At 30.6% G+C, this 23,436-nt stretch overlaps 2 protein-coding genes across 7 annotated transcripts in view; one reads left to right on the plus strand and one right to left on the minus strand.

Annotated features, from left to right (window-relative positions):
* Nucleotides 1–3,601: 3,601 nt before the first annotated feature.
* LOC129915952 (maternal effect protein oskar) lies at nt 3,602–9,807 on the minus strand. The gene is made up of 5 exons (XM_055995678.1): nt 9,506–9,807; nt 9,073–9,442; nt 6,870–7,213; nt 6,442–6,814; nt 3,602–6,060 (listed from the first exon to the last, which is right to left on the minus strand). Exons 1-5 carry the CDS (start codon nt 9,624–9,626, stop codon nt 5,958–5,960), a joined length of 1,311 nt encoding a protein of 436 aa, XP_055851653.1. The 5' UTR covers nt 9,627–9,807; the 3' UTR covers nt 3,602–5,957.
* Nucleotides 9,808–14,745: 4,938 nt separating this feature from the next.
* LOC129915545 (tight junction protein ZO-1) overlaps nt 14,746–23,436 on the plus strand; it is a 167,220-nt gene continuing 158,529 nt past the window's right edge. For 5 of the 6 annotated variants that reach the window (XM_055995136.1, XM_055995137.1, XM_055995138.1 and 2 more), the window contains exon 1: nt 14,746–15,733. In XM_055995136.1, the coding sequence (XP_055851111.1) occupies nt 15,244–15,733 (490 nt within the window). In that variant the 5' untranslated portion in view covers nt 14,746–15,243. The remainder of the gene's footprint in view (nt 15,734–23,436) is intronic. The other variant, XM_055995148.1, reaches the window with a different exon arrangement.

The raw sequence follows: 23,436 nt of genomic DNA on the forward strand, positions 1-23,436 counted from the left end.
TCTTGCTTTTGAGTCAGATCAGGTTAGAACAGATTCGTGAGAAGTGTCAAAATCAAAGATGTCATTTTTTGTTTTTGTTTTGATTTAATTGTGCGAATTTTTAAAAACTAAAAACACTTTTTTATTATATTTTTCGCAGTTAAAACACAAAAAAATAGAAAAAAATTAACGAGAAAAGATAAACAAAAAATTCATATAATTTACAATGGGCACGTTCAGGAAATAGTAGGGACTAGATATTTAGGCAACGTCATTTTCTGAACAGAAATTTGAGGAAATTGACTAAATTAGTTTGGATATGATGCTTTTGTCAAATTTCAAAATTTACTTAAGTATTTTACCAATCGCATGGGGAAGACACCAAATTTCACTTAACTTTAATGAATAAATAATATTAATTATAACCGATAATGCACTTTTTACTCGTTTTGCACACAAATAAATTTAATTTTGATAAATTAATTCTATAATTCAAAACAATCAGCTGTCATGTTGACAAAAAAACTTTCCTACATTTTTAGGGAAAATTTTCTTGCCTAACTTTCCAGTTAGCTTTCCAATAAAATTACCTAAATTGGAAAGATTTTTTTTGACAGCTGACCAATCAGAGACCGAGAAATTACCTAAATATTTAGTGCCTAACGTTTCTGAACCTGCCCAATGTGTTTGTTTTTTTTTTTTTATTTTGACAACTGACGTTTAAATGACTGTTCTAACTTGTTCTGACGTTTCTCACGAAACTGTGCTGTCCTGTCCTGTTCTGATCTAGAAAAATCCACGGTGAATGCTTAGCCCGAAAAGTGAAACATATTGTCAAAAAAAAACGAATTAGATTTGGAAAATATGTAGCAGATAATGAAAAAAAAATATACATATAAAACAAAGGGGAATGCCCAAAAATAAATATATTGAAAAAAAAGTCCAGCACCGATTTAAATGAGACCTACATGGCTTGAAAGCGCATCACTCGTACATAACAAATATGAACTTTTTTCTCAAAAAGCCATCCTCGTAATTGCTATAATGATTTTTAATTTCAAATTATAAAGTGTTTTTTATTGCAAAACTATTTTCGTTCAGGGAAGTCAGTTTGATTTGGTCTTAGTTCCAAGAGCAAAGATGTGCCATCTGTCATATAATAACCTAAGATTATTTTTTAAATGCCGCTGTCTGCTTTATTTTATGCAAAATGCATGACCATTATGTGGATCTGGGCGGTTACATAAAATAATTGATATCTTGGATGGGTCTTTGAGCAAATCCATCCATCCGTTTAGCCCTGAGCTTAATGTTAAGATAAACGCACAAAGCACAGGTACCAGTATTTTTAATAAATACGCATATAATCAGCTGATTTTATTTCAATAGAGTCATTCCATATGAAATCAACAAATTGGAGCCAAAATGTGTGCGGCATGATTTTTAATTTTAATAAAAAAAATTGAGGACAATCTTTGAGGTACAAGAAACAATAAACCACCACTATTTATTTTTTTGACTGTTTAGTTTCTGACCAATACCCATCCGAAGTCGAAAATTCGATCAATTTCACACTGGTGCATAACGGTTGTAGCTTTTTACTTATAATAGGCATTGAAATGGTTGATACTTTTTTTGATAGGGTAGTGTATGTGTATTTCATGTAAAAATATAAAACTAATCCAGAGCAATTTGAAACAAAATGGTTGCCATCTGAAATATTCAAAATTTGTCTTCAATTTTACGATTTTCACCTGCGCCCTGCGTTAATACGGTTACAAATTCAGGATTAATTTTTTTTTGAATTTAAGTATGAACCCTTGCAATACCACGAAATAATTATCAATGCCCTAGAATAATGTCTTCTAAGAAAAAACAAAATTTGAAAATGCATGTTTTTGAAAAATGCTCAACTTTGGACTCAAAAAAACCGATGTGGTTCCAAAAATTAAAATTTGATATTTTCAGTAAATATAGTATAAATCTTTGTGAATCGTGGTGACTAAGTGTCATTTTGTTATTTTCAGTTTTTTAGGTAATATGATTTTTTTAAAGTAGTACTTTACAAAATAAAATAAAATAGTTAATAGTCCAGTCAAAAAAGGGTTTAACCTTGAAATGAAATTTTGTTTACTCAATATCTTCGTTTTGCCATTCTATAACTTACCTCAAAAGTCTAGAAAAAACTCATGTCCCAAGCAGCGATTTTCAAGGGCAAATCGTGAAATGGAGATTTTCAAAACTAGCGATAATAGACAATGGTTTTATATACACATATGATACATGACTCCGAGGTATTTTTTAATGGTGATTCCAAAAAATCTAAAATCAAAGCAATCTGGCGTGCATGTCCTAAAATGTTCGACTTTCTAAAAAAATAGAATTTTTTCATAGATGTATATGTTTTTTCATTGTATTGTTTTGATTCTTAATGATAATGGATATGTAAACCTTCATTCAAAATTTGGTTACCCTGCCATAGCTTTTAAAGGTTTTTAGGTAGTAAGTTTGCACCTGTTATAATAATATGTGTTGACAGATGAAAAAGAGGTATAACTTTTTTGAAAGACGTCAGATTGCTTTGATTTTAGATTTTTTGGAATCACCATTAAAAATACCTCGGAGTCATGTATCATATGTGTATATAAAACCATTGTCTATTATCGCTAGTTTTGAAAATCTCCATTTCACGATTTGCCCTTGAAAATCGCTGCTTGGGACATGAGTTTTTTCTAGACTTTTGAGGTAAGTTATAGAATGGCAAAACGAAGATATTGAGTAAACAAAATTTCATTTCAAGGTTAAACCCTTTTTTGACTGGACTATTAACTATTTTATTTTATTTTGTAAAGTACTACTTTAAAAAAATCATATTACCTAAAAAACTGAAAATAACAAAATGACAAGTAGTCACCACGATTCACAAAGATTTATACTATATTTACTGAAAATATCAAATTTTAATTTTTGGAACCACATCGGTTTTTTTTAGTCCAAAGTTGAGCATTTTTCAAAAACATGCATTTTCAAATTTTTTTTTTTCTTAGAAGACATTATTCTAGGGCATTGATAATTATTTCGTGGTATTGCAAGGGTTCATACTTAAATTCAAAAAAAAAATTAATCCTGAATTTGTAACCGTATTAACGCAGGGCGCAGGTGAAAATCGTAAAATTGAAGACAAATTTTGAATATTTCAGATGGCAACCATTTTGTTTCAAATTGCTCTGGATTAGTTTTATATTTTTACATGAAATACACATACACTACCCTATCAAAAAAAGTATCAACCATTTCAATGCCTATTATAAGTAAAAAGCTACAACCGTTATGCACCAGTGTGAAATTGATCGAATTTTCGACTTCGGATGGGTATTGGTCAGAAACTAAACAGTCAAAAAAATAAATAGTGGTGGTTTATTGTTTCTAGTACCTCAAAGATTGTCCTCAATTTTTTTTATTAAAATTAAAAATCATGCCGCACACTATATTTGTTGATTTCATATGGAATGACTCAATAATTTTAATTTAATTAAACCCATTTAATAAAAATGTTATCATTTTGAAAATGTGTTCAAATTGAAATAATACTACATATGTAGATAAAATAAAACAAACTCAATCACCTTTTAAGACTATGATTTATTAACAATAAAAAAAAACTTAAAAATAATGACGGTTAAGACTCAATTTTTCATATGAACTATTCAAAATCGTTCAGATGTACCATTGAAAAAATTTGCAATTCACATGAAAAAGAAAGCCTTATGTTTTTAGGATAGATAACAATTTCTTATAGTTAATATATGTACATTATATCTACCTACACTTACAAAAATTATATCAACAAAATAATTTAAATCAACAAATAACATGAATTGAAGTAACTTAACAATATCACAAATACTTAAATATACATTTAATAACTTCGTTACAAAAATATCTTAGTTAAGATCATCCATGGATGTGATTTTAAAAAAGAAATTTTTGCTGAAAATATTTTAAATAGATAAGCTTAAGATCGTTAAAAGTCTTTTAAATATTTATTGTGCACGAATAAAAGTTTAAAAAAGATTAACGATCTTAGAAGAGATATAACCTAATGCCGGCAAAAGCGTTACACAATAGTAATTTTATAAATACAACAATAATTTATAATAGGTAATTTTTAACAACATTCATCACATTAAACAATAAATATAACAGTAAATAATTTAAATCTATAAATAAATAAACAAAAACATATACATATAATATTCAAAGTCTAATAATAGTTCACTGTTGTTGGCATATCTTTGATTCTGGCGTTTTCAAAATAAAATCTCTTAACCGTATTAGCATTTAAGAAACATTTTGTCAACAATTGAGCCTTTTTAATTTCACAATATACTCTTGTTCAACTTTTTTTGAAAACACTCTGTTAATAGATAGTACTGACGTTTTTCGTTTTTTTTTTTAAGGCAAAAACAATGTTTGTATTCCAGAAATCTGTATTCTAATTTTTAAGGCTTGGTAAATCGATTGAAGATTTTATCTCTGATCGAGTAGCTGTTTTAAACGAAGAAAATGTAAACTGAAAAAATCATATGTAAATGACTACACTATTGAGTTTTGGCTTATTCTTCGTTTAAAGTATGATTTTGCCAAAAAGGATCCTCAGTTGTTTATTTTGTTATCTTACATGATTATGAGCAATAGTTAAACCACCTGTTAAAGTCTTTGAATAAATAAAATAAAAAGTTCTCCAGAGAGTTTAGGAACTTAATTAAATACATTTAATCATAAAATATGGCTAAGAAGAATACTGACCAACTTTGTGTTTACCAAGAATAAATAAAATCCACCCTCGTGATGGCCTGCAACATTAGAAAAGGTCACATTGTTTTATAAGCATAATCTTTAGACCCTGGAACTGTGAACAAAAACTCTAAGATATCAAAAACAGAAGCACATATCAGAATCGAATGTCGCGAATTATAATTCAAGGTCCTCTCAATAAAAATCACGTATTTGGCTTTCCTTACGAGACGGGTATACTGTTGAATAAAATTGCTAAACAATCCATCACCAGCTAAACTGACAAGAAGCTCATTTCATTATATATTAAAATCTTATTGCTCTCCATAACAATACATCGTTTCCCCCTCAATCCCACCGCAGAAATGCATTTCTATTTTGGCTTGGCCGGACCAAGTTTAAAGTTTATCGCTAACACAGAAGTGGAAACTATATGTTGGTATGGAAAGCAATAAAATAAAAAAAATACAGTAAATACGGTATTGAACAGTGGGACCCTATAAAATTTTGTGGGCTATGAAGAGGATGGATTTACCTTGCTCCTGGTAATATCAAATTGAGGTTGTTTTCTCTTTGACTCCTGAAATTTTTTTTTGTTTTACCAAAGTGACTTGTTTTTAGAAGATATTCCTTTCCTAAGTCCTTAATAAACGAAAATATTTTTGATTATAAGTTGATCTAGCGACATTTCGTCACCAATTTTAACAAATAGGAAAAAGTGAGGTTGAAAATTATCCTAAAATACAAAAATTAACAGGCTGTTTATAATCTGGGTGCATGTAGAACTATGATGTTAACCAAAAGCTTACGGAAAATACTGTTCAGATTTTTAAGCTTTATATTTTTTATCAAAATGTTTTCAAAATAGTCACACAGAAATCGAGGTATTTGTGAATGAAGGCTAAAGGACTAAAATGAGCTCGGTTAATATTTTTGTTAGAGGTTTTTCGAGGCTTTTTAAAGGATATCAAATCCATTATAATTATGTATATTAACACTCTATTAAAGTTACATAATCTTTGGAAATTTTTTTTTCAATTTATTTCAGTGAACTATTATTCTAGAAACAAAAAAAAATTATTTAAATTTAAAAAACAGCACTTTTGGTCAAGTCTTTAAGAGTAAATAAAACGAAGAAATTGAACTTATTTACAGAAATCTTCTTCAAAAACTTTCTTATGCTAATATTCAATTTCAGATTCGATTTTTTTAAGCACACGTTGCCGGCCAATTTTGTTCCAAAATAAATACGAATCATGACTGCCTGAGACTTGCCGTGGTTTACTAAAAAAAAATATTTATTAAAAATGTAAATAATTAAATTTTGAGATGATCTTAAAAGATATTTAAACAGGGGCAATTTTTTAAAGTTGTATGAAATTTTAAAGTAAGTATATTCTATTAAGTAAACATTTCTGTAAATCACTTCTGTAAGATTTATGTATTTTCTTAAGTGAAATATAGTCCCCTTTTATATTATACATAATTTCTTATTATTTTACTTTTTTTATTTATTTGTCTATTGATTGGATACTTCTAAAACTGTATATTCGAATATCTTGAAAATTATAGCGGAATTAATTTACAAAAAAAGAAAGCCTAAACGTTTATCAAAACAAGAGTGCAAAACTGTATTGAATTTTTGAATTTTTGCAAAGTACTTACTCTTGAAAGCAATCAAAAAGCGTTTGTCCCTTTTCATTGACTACACATGACCATATATCGATGACTTTCGGGGCCCTTTGCTTGATGAACACATTAAATCGTTCTAAGCGATCCTTAATTGATTTTTCATGACCATACAAGGCTAATGGTGCCAGCGTAGTAACAATTGGTACAACTCCACGTTCTGCCAGTACGGAAATAAGCTCCAAGAAATCATGTTGAATTTGCACTAAAGGTTTTCCCTGCAGTATATCAACAGAGCCAATGTTTATGATCATTCGGTTGTTCACGTATCGAAGTTGAGTTATGCGTTTAGTGGCTGCAGAAATAGTTTGGCCTGATATACAAAGCCCTGATTGGAGAATTTTTTCACCTACAAACAGCTTGTTGGCAATAATTACAATGATTTATTTAAGACAAAAACATACCTGGCTTAAACTTGCACTTCAATTCCATTCGTGCCAAATACAACATGAAATCATCTCCCAATAGCTCAAAATCAAATAGATGAGCACCCTGAGTCCAGTCGTTAATCACACCCCAGTCTTGTTCTTGGAGGCTTTTAGTTGTTGTTGGTGATGGTGGCCCTTGACTGCTGGTGTAAATACGAGCTTTCGGCAGAGGTTTTTTGAACATTCTATCATCGGGTTTTGAATTTAAATTATTAGTAAAGCCATTCATTGCTGGGAATTGCTGGTTGTTATTGATGTTTTTCAAGTTGTTGGCGTTTAAATTGTTTGCAATTTCTTCACGGTTGTTAAACCTATTAAACCTATTGAAAACATTGGATTTTAAAGTTTGATATTGGATTCATGAGAATCATTATAAAATAATAAAATATTAATCAAAATACAGAAATATTTTGATACAGATAATGTCAAACGCAACATTGCCAAAATGGAAAAATACAAGAATTTTTTCAATTAATTCCAAACTCTACAAAAGTTTGCCAATTTTGATTAAAAAATATTAATTTTCTGTGTATTTTTATATTTTTTCAATAGTTATTTTAAAGACAAACCAACAAAATATTATATAGGTACCTACATTAAACAATATTAAAAATAAAATATTTGTAAAACCTTTTTTAGATATTTGTATCTTTTCATTTAATTTATTTTATTATGTTGATTTGATTTTTTATCCTATGCACTGTGTAACAAAATCAAAAAATTAAAAATGCCATTTCCAGGACCCCCAGATTAGGGGGGGGACATTCAGCCATTGCAAAATGTCTAGCTTTGTAACTTTCGACTGATTTTTTATACCTAAAAAGTTTTTAAACAGTATTTCAGAAAGAAGACATTCAAACCTTTCCAACAAAATACGAGTATATAAAATATGTGATTTTGGTTGGAAACCTAGATTCAAGGGTTTAAAAAATATTTTTTATTCCACATTTCTTTCGCTGTGATTACAATTTTTTAGCATATATTTGACCATGTTATTTTTAACTTATATTTTAAAACTAAAAAACTTGTGCCCAAATCAAAAAAGGTACTTTTAAAAAAACCGGTCGAAAATTGGCTGCGTATTAGAAAATTTGAGTACAAAATAAAGGTATTAGTTTCGTTAAGCCCTCAATTGCTTTCTTTTTTTTTAACTTTTAAAATCTATCATTAAAACTAAAATCTTCTAGAAGTTTATGGTCTCTCTAAACCATCTAAATAAAAAAAATAGTTTTAAGTTTTTTACGAAACCACAAAACTAGATTCAAGTTCAAATATCACGTAAACCTGAGGTCGAACTACGTTCGTTAACGTTTTGACTATTGCTTTCTCTATTTAATCAGAAGAAAATTATAGAGACATAAAGCGTCAATACGTTAACGTACGTATGCCGTAGTTCGACCCCTGGTTATGAAATATCATAACACTGTGTTACAAAATAAAAATCATATTAATTACTTTGGAAGTGACCTAGCAGAGGTTGTAGGTATTACTGAGTACATCATATTTCGGCACTTGAAATTTTCATGAAAATTGGTGTTTTTTGCAATAAATTGAAATTTCTTTCTCGAGCAAAAAAACCATAACTTCCACAATTTCTAACTAATTTTAATAAATAAAAGCTTTTTTGATTAAGCATAAAAAGAGAACTAAAACTGTTTACCTATAAAAAAAAATTCCAAAACACAAAATATAGCTTAAAACGGTTTCCGAACTTTAAAAAACGGTGAAAAAATGTTGTACTTTGAGATTCAGCCCATAAAATCTACACCCAAATTGGTGCTTGAGTATAATAAAAAAATATTTTCAAAAAGAACAAGTACTCCGATGTTTAAAACTGTAAAAAAAATCTGAAATTGACCGAAAAATGGCTGTGTAAAAAATCTTTGAAATCTGAAAACATTGAAAAACGGTTTTTTGACGATAACTTGAAATTTTGAGGGTCTACGAAAAATTTCAAGTGCCGAAATATGATGTACTCAGTAATACCTACAACCTCTGCTAGGTCACTTCTAAAGTAATTGACATGATTTTTATTTTGTAACACAGTGTAATTTTAACTGTTTGCATAATTCTGAGTTAGGAGTGAACTCAACGCATCGGAATGGTCTTGCTCAGAAAATTTAATTATGTTTCAATTTATATCATTTATTATTAAAATTAAATTTAATGCTATACTTACAAGTACTGATAGTTGTCCTCGAAAAAACAGTTTATATTATCATAGAAGCCTTCCGATTCACTGCGCGAACTATTTTTATCCGATCGAGTTCGAACTGAAGACGGTCGGTTGCTGTAGAAATTATTGTTGTTCCAATTGTTACTGTTAGTTCCAAACGAAGAATGGTAAGAGGGTGGTCTATTATATGGTGGTGGTGGTTTTTGCCCAATTACCATGTCGTAGAGATGCCGATTTTTTTCAGAAGGCATGATATTGAAAATACGTGTGCCATTTTCGTTGCACATAGCAGTCACATAAGGAATGGTCAAGAGAAAATCAGTTACATCATCATAGATAGGAAATTTTTCTCCCGTGATGTTATAAAAGTCGTCTAAGTCATAAGAAACACCAGTTAAAATGAGCTTTAAAAATAAAAAAAAAATTAGCTAATTACCTCGAATTTGTTGGATGGTAGCTCCATTCTGAGCACGAGCCATAAGTATACTCCGAATTTCCGATTCTAAATTTGGGTAGTTTTCTTTAATATCCAAATAGCAATTTGCATCGATGGCCATATTGATGAACAAAAATTAAACGTAATTACTCTTAAATGAAAATTAATTTTAAAAACTATTAAGCTTATTTTAGACAAAACACGTGTTGAGTTAAAATGTTTGTGGAATGGATATTTGCAAAACTAGTACAGTAACTTAATATGCTTGTTGGCGTGCTTTATTGCAACTGAACTTTGCGCGGGAGTAAGCCTTTTTCATTGTCAAAAACATGTTCAAGGTAATTGATACTGATAACGGTATCAATTCATTGAATGTAGTTTGAAATTTCGTTACCCGAAAACAGTGGCGTAGTGTAATAAAAGTGCGTTTTCCTTTAGCTAAATCCTAGATGTTTGGTTTTTGATAAATAAGAATTTCAATTAAAAATGGGTGTTTGAAATTTTCTTTTAAAAAATTATTCAGAAAAAACTTAAAAAATAACCGAATTACTTACAAAATCATACTACCTTCCTGTTTTGGCGTCTAGTAAATTCGATGAACACTGGCTGCATTCACAAAGAAGAGTAACTAATCTTCACGTCCCTCCTGAGTCTAATAGAAGTCATATTCCAAGTCATATAAATCCAAGTCCAACCAAAGACAGCCAATATGTATAGCAAATCAGGGTATTAAAATATCTAATGATTTGTCTTTTGCACCAGAGGTTAAGGATTCGAATCCAAAGACAGCACAATACAATATATTTTTGATTTTCGTATAACATTATCGAGTAAAATTATATTCTGTAAACTGACTTTATAGATAACCAATTTTTTATTTAATTGCATAGAGATCGGACATAATCTTTTCAACGTTAAACGGCCATATTATTATCTGAATGCAAAAAAATTTTAATCAAAAAAATAAATTCAAATCCATAATATTCACTATACTTTCCAATCCAATCTTAAATAAAAATTTTTAAATCCAATCTTGTTAAATCCAAATAAATTTAAACTGCTCTCTGGAGGTCTGTTTAACTTTATAAATCCAAATGTAAAATTCATTTTCACCGTGTTCATTTTGTTTTGTCAAGTATTTTGATAAGGAAAAATAAAGATAAATGCAAACTATACAAAATTCACATAATTTATTTTTAGTGAATAATATGCACAAAAGAAATTCGGATTCAAACAATTTGATTTAAAATTCACTTTAATTCAAACAAGGTAAATCCATAGTGAATAATATAGCCTTAAGAAACGAAATTTAACAAAACTTAATAATTTTTTTGTTCTGCTGTTTAGTTTTTTCTTAGTTTTTTTCTTACATAAAGTTGAAAGTCCAATCCTAGTTCGTGCATTCAGGATACAGTATGTTTAAGAAAACTACTGAAACCGAATTTTGAGGCCACTCACTTATTTCGAAAAGAATACGATTTGAGCTCTTATTAGCTGCAGCAAATATAATGTCAAGATGTGGTTAAGATTGCGTGTTAACTTATATTTCGGCCTAACTAATTTAAGTGGCTAGGCCGAAACTGAATAAAGCCATCAACCTCTAAAAAAATTTTGTTTAATTAATTCTTGCTTTATCTGTACATTGTTGACATCATTTAACTACAAAGTCTTCGGCGACGAAATTCTTTTTGGCTTGTAAATTCTGAAAGTGAATTGCATTAAACAAATTTTTCCATCCATCAATCATCTTTAAGGCTAGGCGCACACATGCGATTTTCAGTCGTTGCTACTAAAAAATCGCAGTCGCAACATAAAATTACCGTGCACACACTTGCGACTAAAAAATCGTGAGACTATTTTTTATTGCAAGAAAAAATATTATGTTTGGTCGAAAAAAAGTTGACCGTTTGCATAAATGCATTATCTCAAGATCAAAAGAGCCAGGAGATACTCACTGTTCAAATCTAATGGTCAAATGACCGCAAAGAAAACATTCACGAAATCCGTTCGTAATGGAAAATTTCATACAAATGGTATCTACGATCGGATTTTATGATAGTCGAATTCATGAAACGGTGTAAGCTCTGGTAAAAGTGGTAAAGTGATAAATGTCTCACAATTTGGTAAGGGTTTGACAGCTTGTTTACCAGATTAGAAATAGAGAAGATTCTCTACAATGTGAATGTTTGTATCTTATTTTAGGTGATTTGGTGAAATAATGGTACTATTTCACCAAATCATTGTATACTCATTCTATAGTACTGGGTAAATTTCTGAGGGTCTTCTCTTAAATTTTTATGAATTTTATAGAATTGTCCTTTTAAATTTCCTATCGTTTATAAAAAAGAGGCACTATACAACACTTTCTAGTAATATCCATTATTGTACTTAAAATAATTGTTCCAAGTGTCGCACGTGCGGGCAGGTGCATTAAATTCTGTATAATATATCCTTATGTGCAGCAAAAAAAAAAATCGCAAAAAATAGAACCGGATCCATTTTTTTAAACTTTGCGATTTTAAAATCGCAAGTCTGTGCGCTCTCATTTAAAATAATGTGTTTCATTTCTTGCGTCTAAAAAATCGAGTGGTTGAAAATCGCATGTGTGCGCATAATTTGGCCTCTTTGCGACTGCTACTTTTTAGTCGTTTTCGGTTTAGTCGCAAGTGTGTGCATAACTATGCTGGTCCATTTGTTCCATTTTAATTTGCGACAATCGCGTCGCCAAAAAAATGGGACAATTTTCAATTTTTTAATCGCGGCTATTTTTTAGAAGCATGTGTGTTTACCGGCATTGAAATGCATGTGATCCATTTTTGCGACTGAATAATCGTGCGACTAAAATCGCATGTGTGCGCCTAGCCTAAATGTGCATTGCTTAACTTTTGCCTTTACCTTTTACAAATTTGCGTTTTGTTTCAAGTATTTTAAATTTCATTTGACAAATAGAAAAAAAGAATAAATTTTTTGTAGCTCCACATTGTCTAATACAAATTTCAGCCTCAACACGTGTAGGAAAATAACTCAGATCAAAGGATTTTTGCCATTCCATCTCATTCGGAATTTTACTTTATATAATTTTAAAATTCAAATCCAAACCGCAAAGTTCAGATTCAGGTAAACATATAAGAGAGTTCTTTTGTAAGTTTATCAACAAAACATACATTGAATAAAAGTGATTTATTTATGTATGTATGCACATTAGGGAGATTCTTATAAAGACTCTAAATTTAACATCAACTCAACCCCCAAGTGAATGAAAGGTGTTTATAATGGGGCGAAATCTCATATAAAACTTCGAATTAAATTTTTATTTTTTTTTATCCCACATCAAAGTAATGGACATCCAAAAAACTTGTTGGAGATGATGACTTTTGAAATAGTATCCTACATCTGATTTTTATTTTATGGGGCCCCTGAAAGGAAAAATGACAGAACATTAATTGCTAATCCTATAAATATGTTAGTATGTCATCTATTATTTTAAATTTTTTTAGGGCCCTTTTTAGAAAAGGTCTCAAAAGATCACCGGTACGCAGTCTTGCAGTGGTTTTGAAATTGAAGTTAATTTAATTTGCATTAAAGTTTTTTGGGGCTCAAAATATTTATTTTTTCGGGACCCAATTAAGTTCTCTATTTTGTATTTATTATGTTCCTAGTGTTCATTGTATTATATATATGACCCCAGGATAAGAGTATTAAAATTTTATTGATACCTTTTTGCTTGTTATTTTGTTCACAAACATTAACAAAGTTTTTTTTCTCACTTCATCTTCAAGGGTTACTGCCCCAGGTGGTATGTTCGCCCCTGATCATACGGGATTAAGCATACACAATGTGGAATTTTACGGCCATATTATTCACTCTGGATTTAGTTTGGAGTAAAGTTAATTTTAAATCCAATCGCTCAAATCCAAATTTCGAAAATCCAAGGATTTAATATTTTGTTCATATTATTCATAAAAAAAAATTGTGTGATTATTCAATACATTTTGTATAATTTGCATTTCTCTTTCTTTTTCCTTCTCAACATACTTGACAAAGCAACTGAATAGGTACTGTGAAACGTGAATTTTACATCTGAATTTATAAAGTTAAGCAGACCTCCAGAGAGCAGTTTAAATTTATTTGGATTTAATGAGAGTCTATAAAAATTGGATTTAAGTAGTGAATATCATGGATTTGGTTTATTTTTGACATTTCAATTTCTTTACATCCAGATGTTTTTTTTAAACTAGTGAAAAATATGGCCGTTATACAAAACCTATGAATATGGGTCAAATTAAAGTGATTGATTTCCGGAAGAAAAAAAAAGATATACTTTTCAAGCACCCAAACAACTATTTCATAAATTTTGCCTCGATTTTACATACAACAACTCTACTGTGAACTCCAGCGAATTCGAATTCGCCGCGCAGGCTGCTCTCTGTTCTTCGTTTAGTTTTTCTCTTCTTTGGTATACGGTTCGTAACAAAAATGTGTTTGGCTATTCTTTCATTTTATTGTCTATCTCTGTCGATGTGACGCTTGTTCAACTGTTGTTTCTTGATTGCTTTGCATTTTGTGAGTGTATTTGTAACTCGGATGTATGTTTAAAAAATTTTTACCAGCCGGCTTGTGTAGTTGTCGGATCAGCGTTGCCGTCATTGTCATTTTAGGCCATCAACAAAAAAGTAAAAAAAATCAATGATCTTAAAGAAATAAAACATAAAATTAATAAATAAATTAAAAATAAAGAACTTTAACAAAACTAAATTAATAAAAGCATCAAGGAACTTGGAAATAGGTAATGTGAAATAAAGTAAAAGTAAATGTTGTTCACACGTTCTGTAAAATATTTTATTTTTAATACATATTTATTGCATTTTTCTAGTGTACCATTACGTCCAGTTTCTACGTGAACCTCGTATCTACACAGCAAATTTTTTTCAATTTAAAAAAAAAAACATACATTTTCATTGAAATTAAAAATATGAATTGAACAAAAGGAAATCAAGTTATTGTAAGACATTGATTGAGTTGTTTCTAAACAAAAACCCTTGTATCTTTTCTTTCTGTAAGTTTTAGAGCAATGTTTAAGAGAAAAAAACAAATCTTTAAAAAAAGTACCAAAAGTTCGAGTTCGTGCCACTTTGGCAACGCCAAGTCGCATTCGCATGTTTTTCTTCTGGGGGTTCAACGAAGGTTCACTGGATAGCGGTTCGCTCAGTTTCATTTTGAACGCTTGCTTGTTAATGGTGGTAATTCACATTCGCTCTACGCACATTTTCCTCGTATTTTCTTATTAGGTACCTGCTTTTTTTCAATAGAATTAAAAATGGAGAAATAATTGAATTGTTTTGTAATTTTTTATTGTGAGTTTGTTGTTGTTTCATTATTTTTTTTGTCGATAACCAGTTCATGAAGTAAAAGTAAAATAAATAAGGATAGGAGTTCGACTTCGATCAATGTTTTAGTGCTGCGTCCTGCGCTTTTTCCCCCATTCCGCTTCGCTATTGCGACATTGCGAGCGAGTCATAATAATTTTTTCTAGTTTTTGTTTATTCCCTGCCATACTTTTCTATGAAATGTGAAATCCGGCTTTTGAAGCAAAATGTAAACAAGGAGTCTGTGCCTGGCAGACGATGAAGTGAGAATATAGTAAGTGCAGTGCGTGATTTTTACAACCGACTACAGTGAGTCAGAGTTGTCTTGGCAAAAACCAAAGTTTTTGTATTTGTTGTTATTTGTTTTAAACAATGTCGCACGAAGAAGAGGAGGAAGTGCGATCGCTGTTGTCGCGCCATCAGGAGCGTATTATTAGTGATCTGCAAGGAACAGACCTGTTGGCAGTTTTGGTTAAAAATTCCGTGTTGACAACATCGGAGGAAGAACTTCTGAAATCTTATCCAGCTACAATTAGGGGTTTATCGCGAGCGGGAAGTGAAAGAAGTGCAAGTAGTGTTTATGGTGAAGATGGTGATAACAGTTCACCAACACCATCGGCTGGTGGTGGGAGCATAAGTGCTCGAAGTGCTCGGGGGAGCGTTGTTTGTGAGAGTGGTAATAGTGGTGGCGTCAGAGAGAACCCAATGATTAATGACGCCGATGTGCAGCGGTGGCAGTGTGCCAACTTAATAGAAATTATTGCAAAAAGTGGCTTCGAGAGATTCAAGCAGTTTTGTTATGCCATCGAAAATGAATGCCCACAACTGATAGAAGACTTGATCAACGATCGTTTAAAATGCGGTAAGTTAATAATAATAGGTTACCGTTTTTAGGGTTGCCAACTTTTTTAAGAATGAATAGAGCATATTTGATTTTAGAGACGAAAACAAAAAAAAGTACCAAAAAGAAGAGTACCATTTATTTCAAGTCTTGAAAATGTATTTTTTTGTTCTTCTTGCCGTACATAACATTTTGTTGTTGTTTTTAACATACAGTAGCGAGCAAAAAAAATGCAAACAATAAAAAGATTTGCGTTTTTTTGCTCGTCTAAAAACGCATATTTAGGTAGACTTTTGACCAAATAATGGTTTTGGCGTAAAATATTCCACAAATTGACTCTGTTTAATGAAAATAAAACAGTTTCAATATGCCAAATTTGGTAACTTAGTTCTTGTTCAAAACTCTTTAAACTTTTTTCATTTGCATTTTTTTTGCTCGCTACTGTATGTGTAGCGTATAACTCCAAACGTTCAAATTCATATTTCGTCGCGACTTTCCATTAAGGGCGCACACCTAGAGTTCTGATTTTATTTTTTACAGTAAGCAATAGGTCTCAATAGAATACCTTTAAAATATTAAGGTTAGGAAACACCCCTAAGTATGATTAAAAAATAAATATTTAAATTTTTCATACAAAATGTATGCAAATGACGACCACGAAGAATTTGAAGTTTGAGGCGTATAAAAGTGAGATGAGTATGGGGGGCATGCTGCCCCTCTGCAACCCCCCTGCTTGGGCTTACTATAGGATTTGAGGTGGGGACAAGTTTGGGTATGTGAAAAGAACTTAAAAAAAAATTTTTTTCTTTGCGGTCATTTGCATTCATTTTGTATGAAAAAAATGAACTCTAAAAATTTAATTAAAAATATAAAAACACGTTTCCTAACATTAAAATTGTTATTTTTATTACTTTTAGTCATTAATCTTTCAAATTAAATTATTCGCGTATTAAAATTCGGGCGCCCCTTAAGGAAAGTTGAGCCCATATTTCTTTATTTAATACCTATCTATAAGTTTTGTTTTGTAAAAAATCAAGTTATTGATATTTGAGCTTATTTCTTTTTATTTCGATGAATTATTACGATAACATTGCAAAGTCAAGAAAAATAGCATCAGCTGCGTTTAATTTTTTCTATAAATAAAAAAACAAAGTTTAAGTTTGTCAAAATAGCAAAAGAGAATTAACAAAAAACTAAAGTTTTAAATCTGACTATGAAACAAACACAAACAAATAGGTGGTATACTACAACAACGACCAAAATTATTTTGATTTGTACTCTCTAAAATACAATTGTTCAAATCTAGAAATTATAAGGTCAAATATTTTTAACCTCGTTTTTAACTAAATAATAAAATTTATTTCATTAAATTGTCTTTAGAAGTATGAAAGTTATCCATTAATTAGTAAACGTTGAGATGTTTATTTGGTGGTACACACAGCCTTAAGTAAAAAAAGAGAATTTTTACGTACTCTATCAGAGTTATAGGTTAGGGAGTACACATACGTGAAATAGAGCACAATACTCTTTTTTAGAGTACGGTTGGCAGATATATTTTGATGAAACTAGTAATCGAGATGCAAAATCCCGGACTTTCCACTACAAATATGGACAAACAAAAAGAGTACAAAACTAGAACAAAACGAATGCATAATTTTATTAAAAAAAAAAAAACAAAAAACGGATAAATCTTATTAAAATTTAGGTAAAAATCACATTTTTAACCCTTGTTCTCGTACTAACATTTTTTTTCTCTTATTTTTTTCAAAAAAAAAAAAAACATTGAAGCAAAGTTTGGAATTCCCTGTATAGTATATTAAAGTTAACATTTGAGCTAATTGAAATGCATTTTCAGTAAAAAAAAATTTTCCAAAATTCCATTAAAAACCAATCGCGCAAAATTTTAAACGTTTAAGTAAAATGCTAAAGCCATTTTAGTAAGTTACTAAGTTAGGTAACAGTCTTTTTTTGACTTAGTAACTTACTTAAAAAACTTTGCGCCAATGTGTCTTACAATAAGGGTTTATTAAATTATAAATAAAACAGGAAAACTAAATCTTTTAACAAAAAAAAAAAAAAATATTAACATAGGTAATCTATTATAGATTGCAGAACCATTACAATCGTTTTCTTGCAGTGTTATTTTTGTATCTCTAAGCTTAAAGTAACATGAAAAAACGAAAGACCCCTCAAATACTGTAATTTTAAATTAAATATTAAAACAAAATTTTTGTTGATCAGAGAATTCACTAAGCAGTAGCTCATACGCAAATTTTTGAGTTTTCATTATAATGTAACAGAATATAAAAAAAAATTGACCAGATAATAAACCAAATAAATGCGTCCCGCTTTTAATGAACTCGATTTGTTTTTTTGAATAAGCAATCAATTAACCAAGCATACAAGAAGTAGTGAGATACTTAAAGGATTGATAAGGGTACAATCCCGGACAACTGATAGAAACTGTCCCGGACATGTCCGGGAAAACCCGGACGCATGGCAACCCTATATGTTACAGGGTACGAAGAATAGCGTTCCTAAAGACATTATGGAGATTAAGGAAATTAGTTAATTTGGTTTAGAAATTTCACATTGCGTTGACAAATATTTTGTAGGTAAAGATGCACCAGTATTCAGTCCTTTTCTATTCAATGGTTAATAAAAACAACGATAGCCGTGTTTTATTGGTACCTACCTAAAAAAAAGTATGAAAATTGAAATGTTTCAAATCCATTTGTCTAAAGAACTAAAAGGGGATTCAAAAAGTTCGGGAAATGAAAGGGTTAGAGAAGTCATGGAGGTTTTCTTTTTATCTCATAGGTCAGGATAGGATTTTGTGGAATTTGTCTTTTTTTCTTGGACAATCGACACTTTGGGCTAACGGCATGCAGGATCACAATGGTGTCGGAGGATTTTAGGGGACTTTGAATTTTTCAGTACAAAATTTGTTTTTTGAATATCTTCTAAACCTAGGGACAAACGACGAATTATAGTCTATTTGCTAGGTATGTATATAGAACTCAAGATGGAAAAAAGATTGCAGTTAGTTTCGATTTCAAAATTTGAGCGTTTTAGACGATTTTTCATTTTTCATACTTCCTATAAAAAAAAAAATTGCTCTAAAATTTTTGGAAGGGTAGACAAACGAAAATTTTGGGTAGACGAACATGGACAAAAGGTGGAAAAACGAATTATTAAAGTTTGGTTCACAAATCTTGAAGTCGCAGAGCTGACTGGCTGGCTGGGCATCAAAATTGTGGAACACTTATCGTTAGGTTAGATCATTGAAATTGCGTTACAGCTTTGATATTAGAAAAGCGTGAGAGCAAATCATATTCACCTTAAAATTTGGAACAAACAAAATTGTTGTTTTTGAGAAAGGTTTCAAAGCTTTGGACTTTTTTTCATTACAAACTCGACAGACATTGATAGTTTAGGCTGCTAAACAACAGATACGACGCAGTTAATATAGGCACCGATAACAAGTTAAATGGCTTATTAAAGTGAAAATGTCCAAAAATGTATGTAGATTCACGGTTTTGGCATAAACATTCACAAATGGATAAAATGTATTTTTACATTTAACACTTTATTTAGAAAAAAACTGAGCGGAGAATGAGCATTAGTTTTGTTTTAGAAACTGATTTTTTACATACAAAAATAGGTTTTGTAAAAGTACCTAATCTTACTCAAAACGATATAAATATCAAACCTAAAACTTGACTGTTTTTTTTTTACACATTTGTACCTATTTGAATTTCTACATAATTTGTATTTTTAAGTTCCTATATATAATATACTATTTCAATACATAAAATTAATAAGGACTAAAAACCAAAGAGCTATAATACTACCTACTTAGAAATCCAGTTTCGTAGGTGTTCTCTCGGACCCGCACTCTTATTTTGTTTTAGCCATATAAACGGATCATACGGTAAGTACATTGCTGATACGGAAGAGAAGAAATAACAAAAACAATAAAAATACAGCATAAAACGTGATCAAAGGATTAAGTAGGTACACTACTTCAGCAGAACTTCAGATACACTCTGCCAGCCATTATTCACTTCGGTTTCGGTGACTGAAACGTCAGGTTTTTTTCTTTCTTTTTTTTGTCTTCTTTCATATAACTGAAGCAAACAACTTTTCCCCACATGCAATTGGTTTTCTTTCTTTGTTTATTCTGTCGTTTACCTTTTCTGTTACCTTTGATGATGATGGTGATGATGATGATGAGATGATGAGTCATCGTACTATTTTTTTTCCAATGAACAATAATAATGACTTAACGTTCTTCAGATGGTGGCTTTTGTGTATTAGTTCGTGTTGTCTTGTTGCATTGGGTAATAAAAGGATGTAAAGATAGATTAAGACTTTTTTTTGCTACATCTGTCACTTTAGGGGATATTTTATGACAAGAAAAAAGTAATGGAATAGAATGGGCTATTTATGCACGTATTTATGTGTGTAAAAAATTAATGTAGTTTGATAAATGTCTAACATGCATAAAGTAGGTATACTCAAGATGTTGTTCAATATTTTTGTTCAGTAATTGTATCGTAGGTTAGAATGATAACACTGGTTAACAAAATTAAACTTTTTTTTTGTTGCCGAAACAAAAATATACTTTTCTGAAGGTTTTCGGTGTGCTGAACTAGAATCCGAAGTTAAAAAAAATTAATCAGCTCCCGTTTTTAAAATATTACCGTTAGAGTATGCAGTACTTCGGACCTTATTCTTTTATATAAGGAAAATTGTTTAGTAACGGTTTTTATAACCGTTCTAACCTACGATACAATTACTGAACAAAAATATTGAACAACATCTTGAGTATACCTACATTACGCATGTTAGACATTTATCAAACTACCTTAATTTTTTACACACATAAATACGTGCATAAATAGCCCATTCTATTCCATTACTTTTTTCTTGTCATAAAATATCCCCTAAAGTGACAGATGTTTGTTTCGGCAACAAAACCCTTGTAAACCAGTGTAATAATTAACCTACTTTCTTAACTAATATTTAATATTTTCCAATAAGTAGAGGTTAGATTAAAATGGCTGTAAGACGTAAACGCAACACTAAAATCTCATGGGTTACCATATAGAATAGCGACTTAAAAACCCCTAGAAATTCTTATGTCCGTCAAGTTAACATTACCATTTTCGAATTTCGAAAAACTTATGATGCAGTTAATTGTCGTGAATTTGTCGTAAATTTGTCGCGTCCGTTTTTTTTAAATAACTTCTGGTAGTGCTAACTTGACTGTCAAGTTAGCACTACCACCCCTCTAAAATCTTAATACGAGCTTTAAATGGAAAAAAAGTATGCCAATAATTGTCGTGTTTTTGTCGTAGACAGATGGCATTATTTTGGACACTACACCCCCTAAACTGAATTTCATATAACTACCTTTACCAAGGGATTTTTTTCAAAATGCCTAATTGCTATAAATGTTTCCATAATCTACTGTCCCTCGATGATTTTTAATAGATTATGCAAAATTAAAATTTTACCCTTATTTTGCAAATAATGCCCAATTAAGTGAATTACCCAAACCTAGCGCTTCCATATGAAAAATGAAATACCAAAACCTAGCACTACCATATGAAAACTTTTTGTTTATGGGACTTTTTGATGAAAATTTGTTATAAACAATTGTCGTAAGACGTCTACTATCAAATTCAGCCATAAAAAAATTTGTCGCGTCCTTACTTTAGCAACCAGACCCCCTTAACTGAGGCAACTAAAATCAGACATTTTTTTTTATTGTCATCTGTCTACGACAAAAACACGACAATTATTGGCATACTTTTTTTCCCATTTAAAGCTCGTATTAAGATTTTGGAGGGGTGGTAGTGCTAACTTGACTGTCAAGTTAGCACTACCAGGGGTTATTTAAAAAAAAACGGGCACGACAAATTTTTTTTCTTTCACGACAAATTTACGACAAATTCACTACAATTAACTGCATCATTAGATTTTAGAAAATCGAAAATGGTAATGCTAACTTGACGGACATGAAATTCTTATGGACAGCTAGAAATGTTTAATGTGCTTGTAATGTGGGAAAGAAATTTGCTCATTTTTTAAAACTAAGTACAAGTCAAAACATATTATAAAAAGTACATATATTAGGTAGTTTAAGTTGAAATGCCAAAGTAGTCAAAGTAAAGGCGGACAAGTTCGAAGCTTTTCATTTATGGATAATTTTGACTTCTAACTTTTACATATTGATGCTACATTGGGATTTAAAACGAAGCGACGTGTTTTTAAATGCTGCTTTTCATTTGGTGGGTAATGTATAAGTATCTCTATTCATAATTTTTTAGTAGTGACAAAATGGAACATAAATGATATCATTTATTTCGAATCCTTGTCTGTATAACGATTCAAAGGCTAAACGCATGGCTTTATTTACTTCAAACTTTGAACCTAATATTTTTTTGGTTCATATTGAACCATAAAAAGAAAAAAATATTAATTTATGTCTTAACCGTCAAAAAATTAACAGACTTCTAGCGCAAAATTGAAAGGTGCCATTCTGGACATGCTAAACATTTACGAATGGGTCCAGAGAGCGAGCGTTGCTTTATATGCCTGTAGCGAAACTTGAAAAAAAAAAAATGGTGCCTCAAATCAAAAAACATTTTTTTGACCTGCACACCGTTTGTGCGACCCATTCTTGATTACGGCTCTTTTGTCTGGTAGTCTGCACTCAGCAAAGCATATAATATTAAGAAAGTGCAGAGAAAAGCGAGTGTACGGACGACTGAGTCTTGCTTCTCTTGCCTCTAGAGACCTTCATCAAATATCAGGGAGTTCTGCAGCGCCTTATGGCTAAAAGGAAGTCAAAACCTTTCGGTCACAGTCAAACTTAGTACCTTCCGATACGATCTTGACACTCGCGGATCATTTTTTTTTACAATTTTTTAAAAAGTACATATATCAAAAAACCATTAAACGCTTTCTTACGCACCTTCAAGTTCTCTTTTTTTTTCATTTTCGTTTTTACTTAAGGTGGTTTCAAACTTTTGACGGGCAGTATATGTTTCCAACTATCTCGGTTTCTTCCCAAAAAAACGTTTATTATTTACTTCTGTTATTATTACCTTCTCAATTAATCAAAATTATGATGCGCGGCAGCTTTATACGAGTATATTTAGCCCTGATTTTTCAATCGTCAGTCAATATAAAAAAAACTTTTATTCCTAGGAATAAGCTCTAACTGAGGTTTAAATGACTATTGAAAAAGTGGCCCTTACTGAACAAAACTTAATCATATCAAATAATAAAAGTACAAAACTATTTTTATTTAAAAAAATACATAAAACAAAACAAAACTACCCAACAGAATACGCCAAGTAAACTAAATTGTCATATCCATAACAAACTCTTCCTGATAACTTCCTGAAATCGCCCGAAAAATAAAACGAATGAATCAAAATTTAAAATGCCACCATCATCACAGCTATGAAGAACTATCACAAGCACTAACAGCAACAACCAAAATTTGCTGAGTTTGTTTATTAACTTTTTTGTCAGCTCAGAGTTGTGATTTATTCCAACAAATAGTTCCTCAGCTTGAAAACCATTGTGAAACCCGAGCACGTGGATTAAATCCAGCCAGCCCAGCCAGCGTTGTCATAGACAGTTTATTCCAACTGAAAAAATAAATAAAAATGAGATAAAAAAAGAATGAAGCTGTATCAAATCCA

The sequence above is a fragment of the Episyrphus balteatus genome, chromosome 3 (genome assembly GCF_945859705.1).
Source record: "Episyrphus balteatus chromosome 3, idEpiBalt1.1, whole genome shotgun sequence".
Classification (NCBI taxonomy): Eukaryota; Metazoa; Arthropoda; class Insecta; order Diptera; family Syrphidae; genus Episyrphus; species Episyrphus balteatus.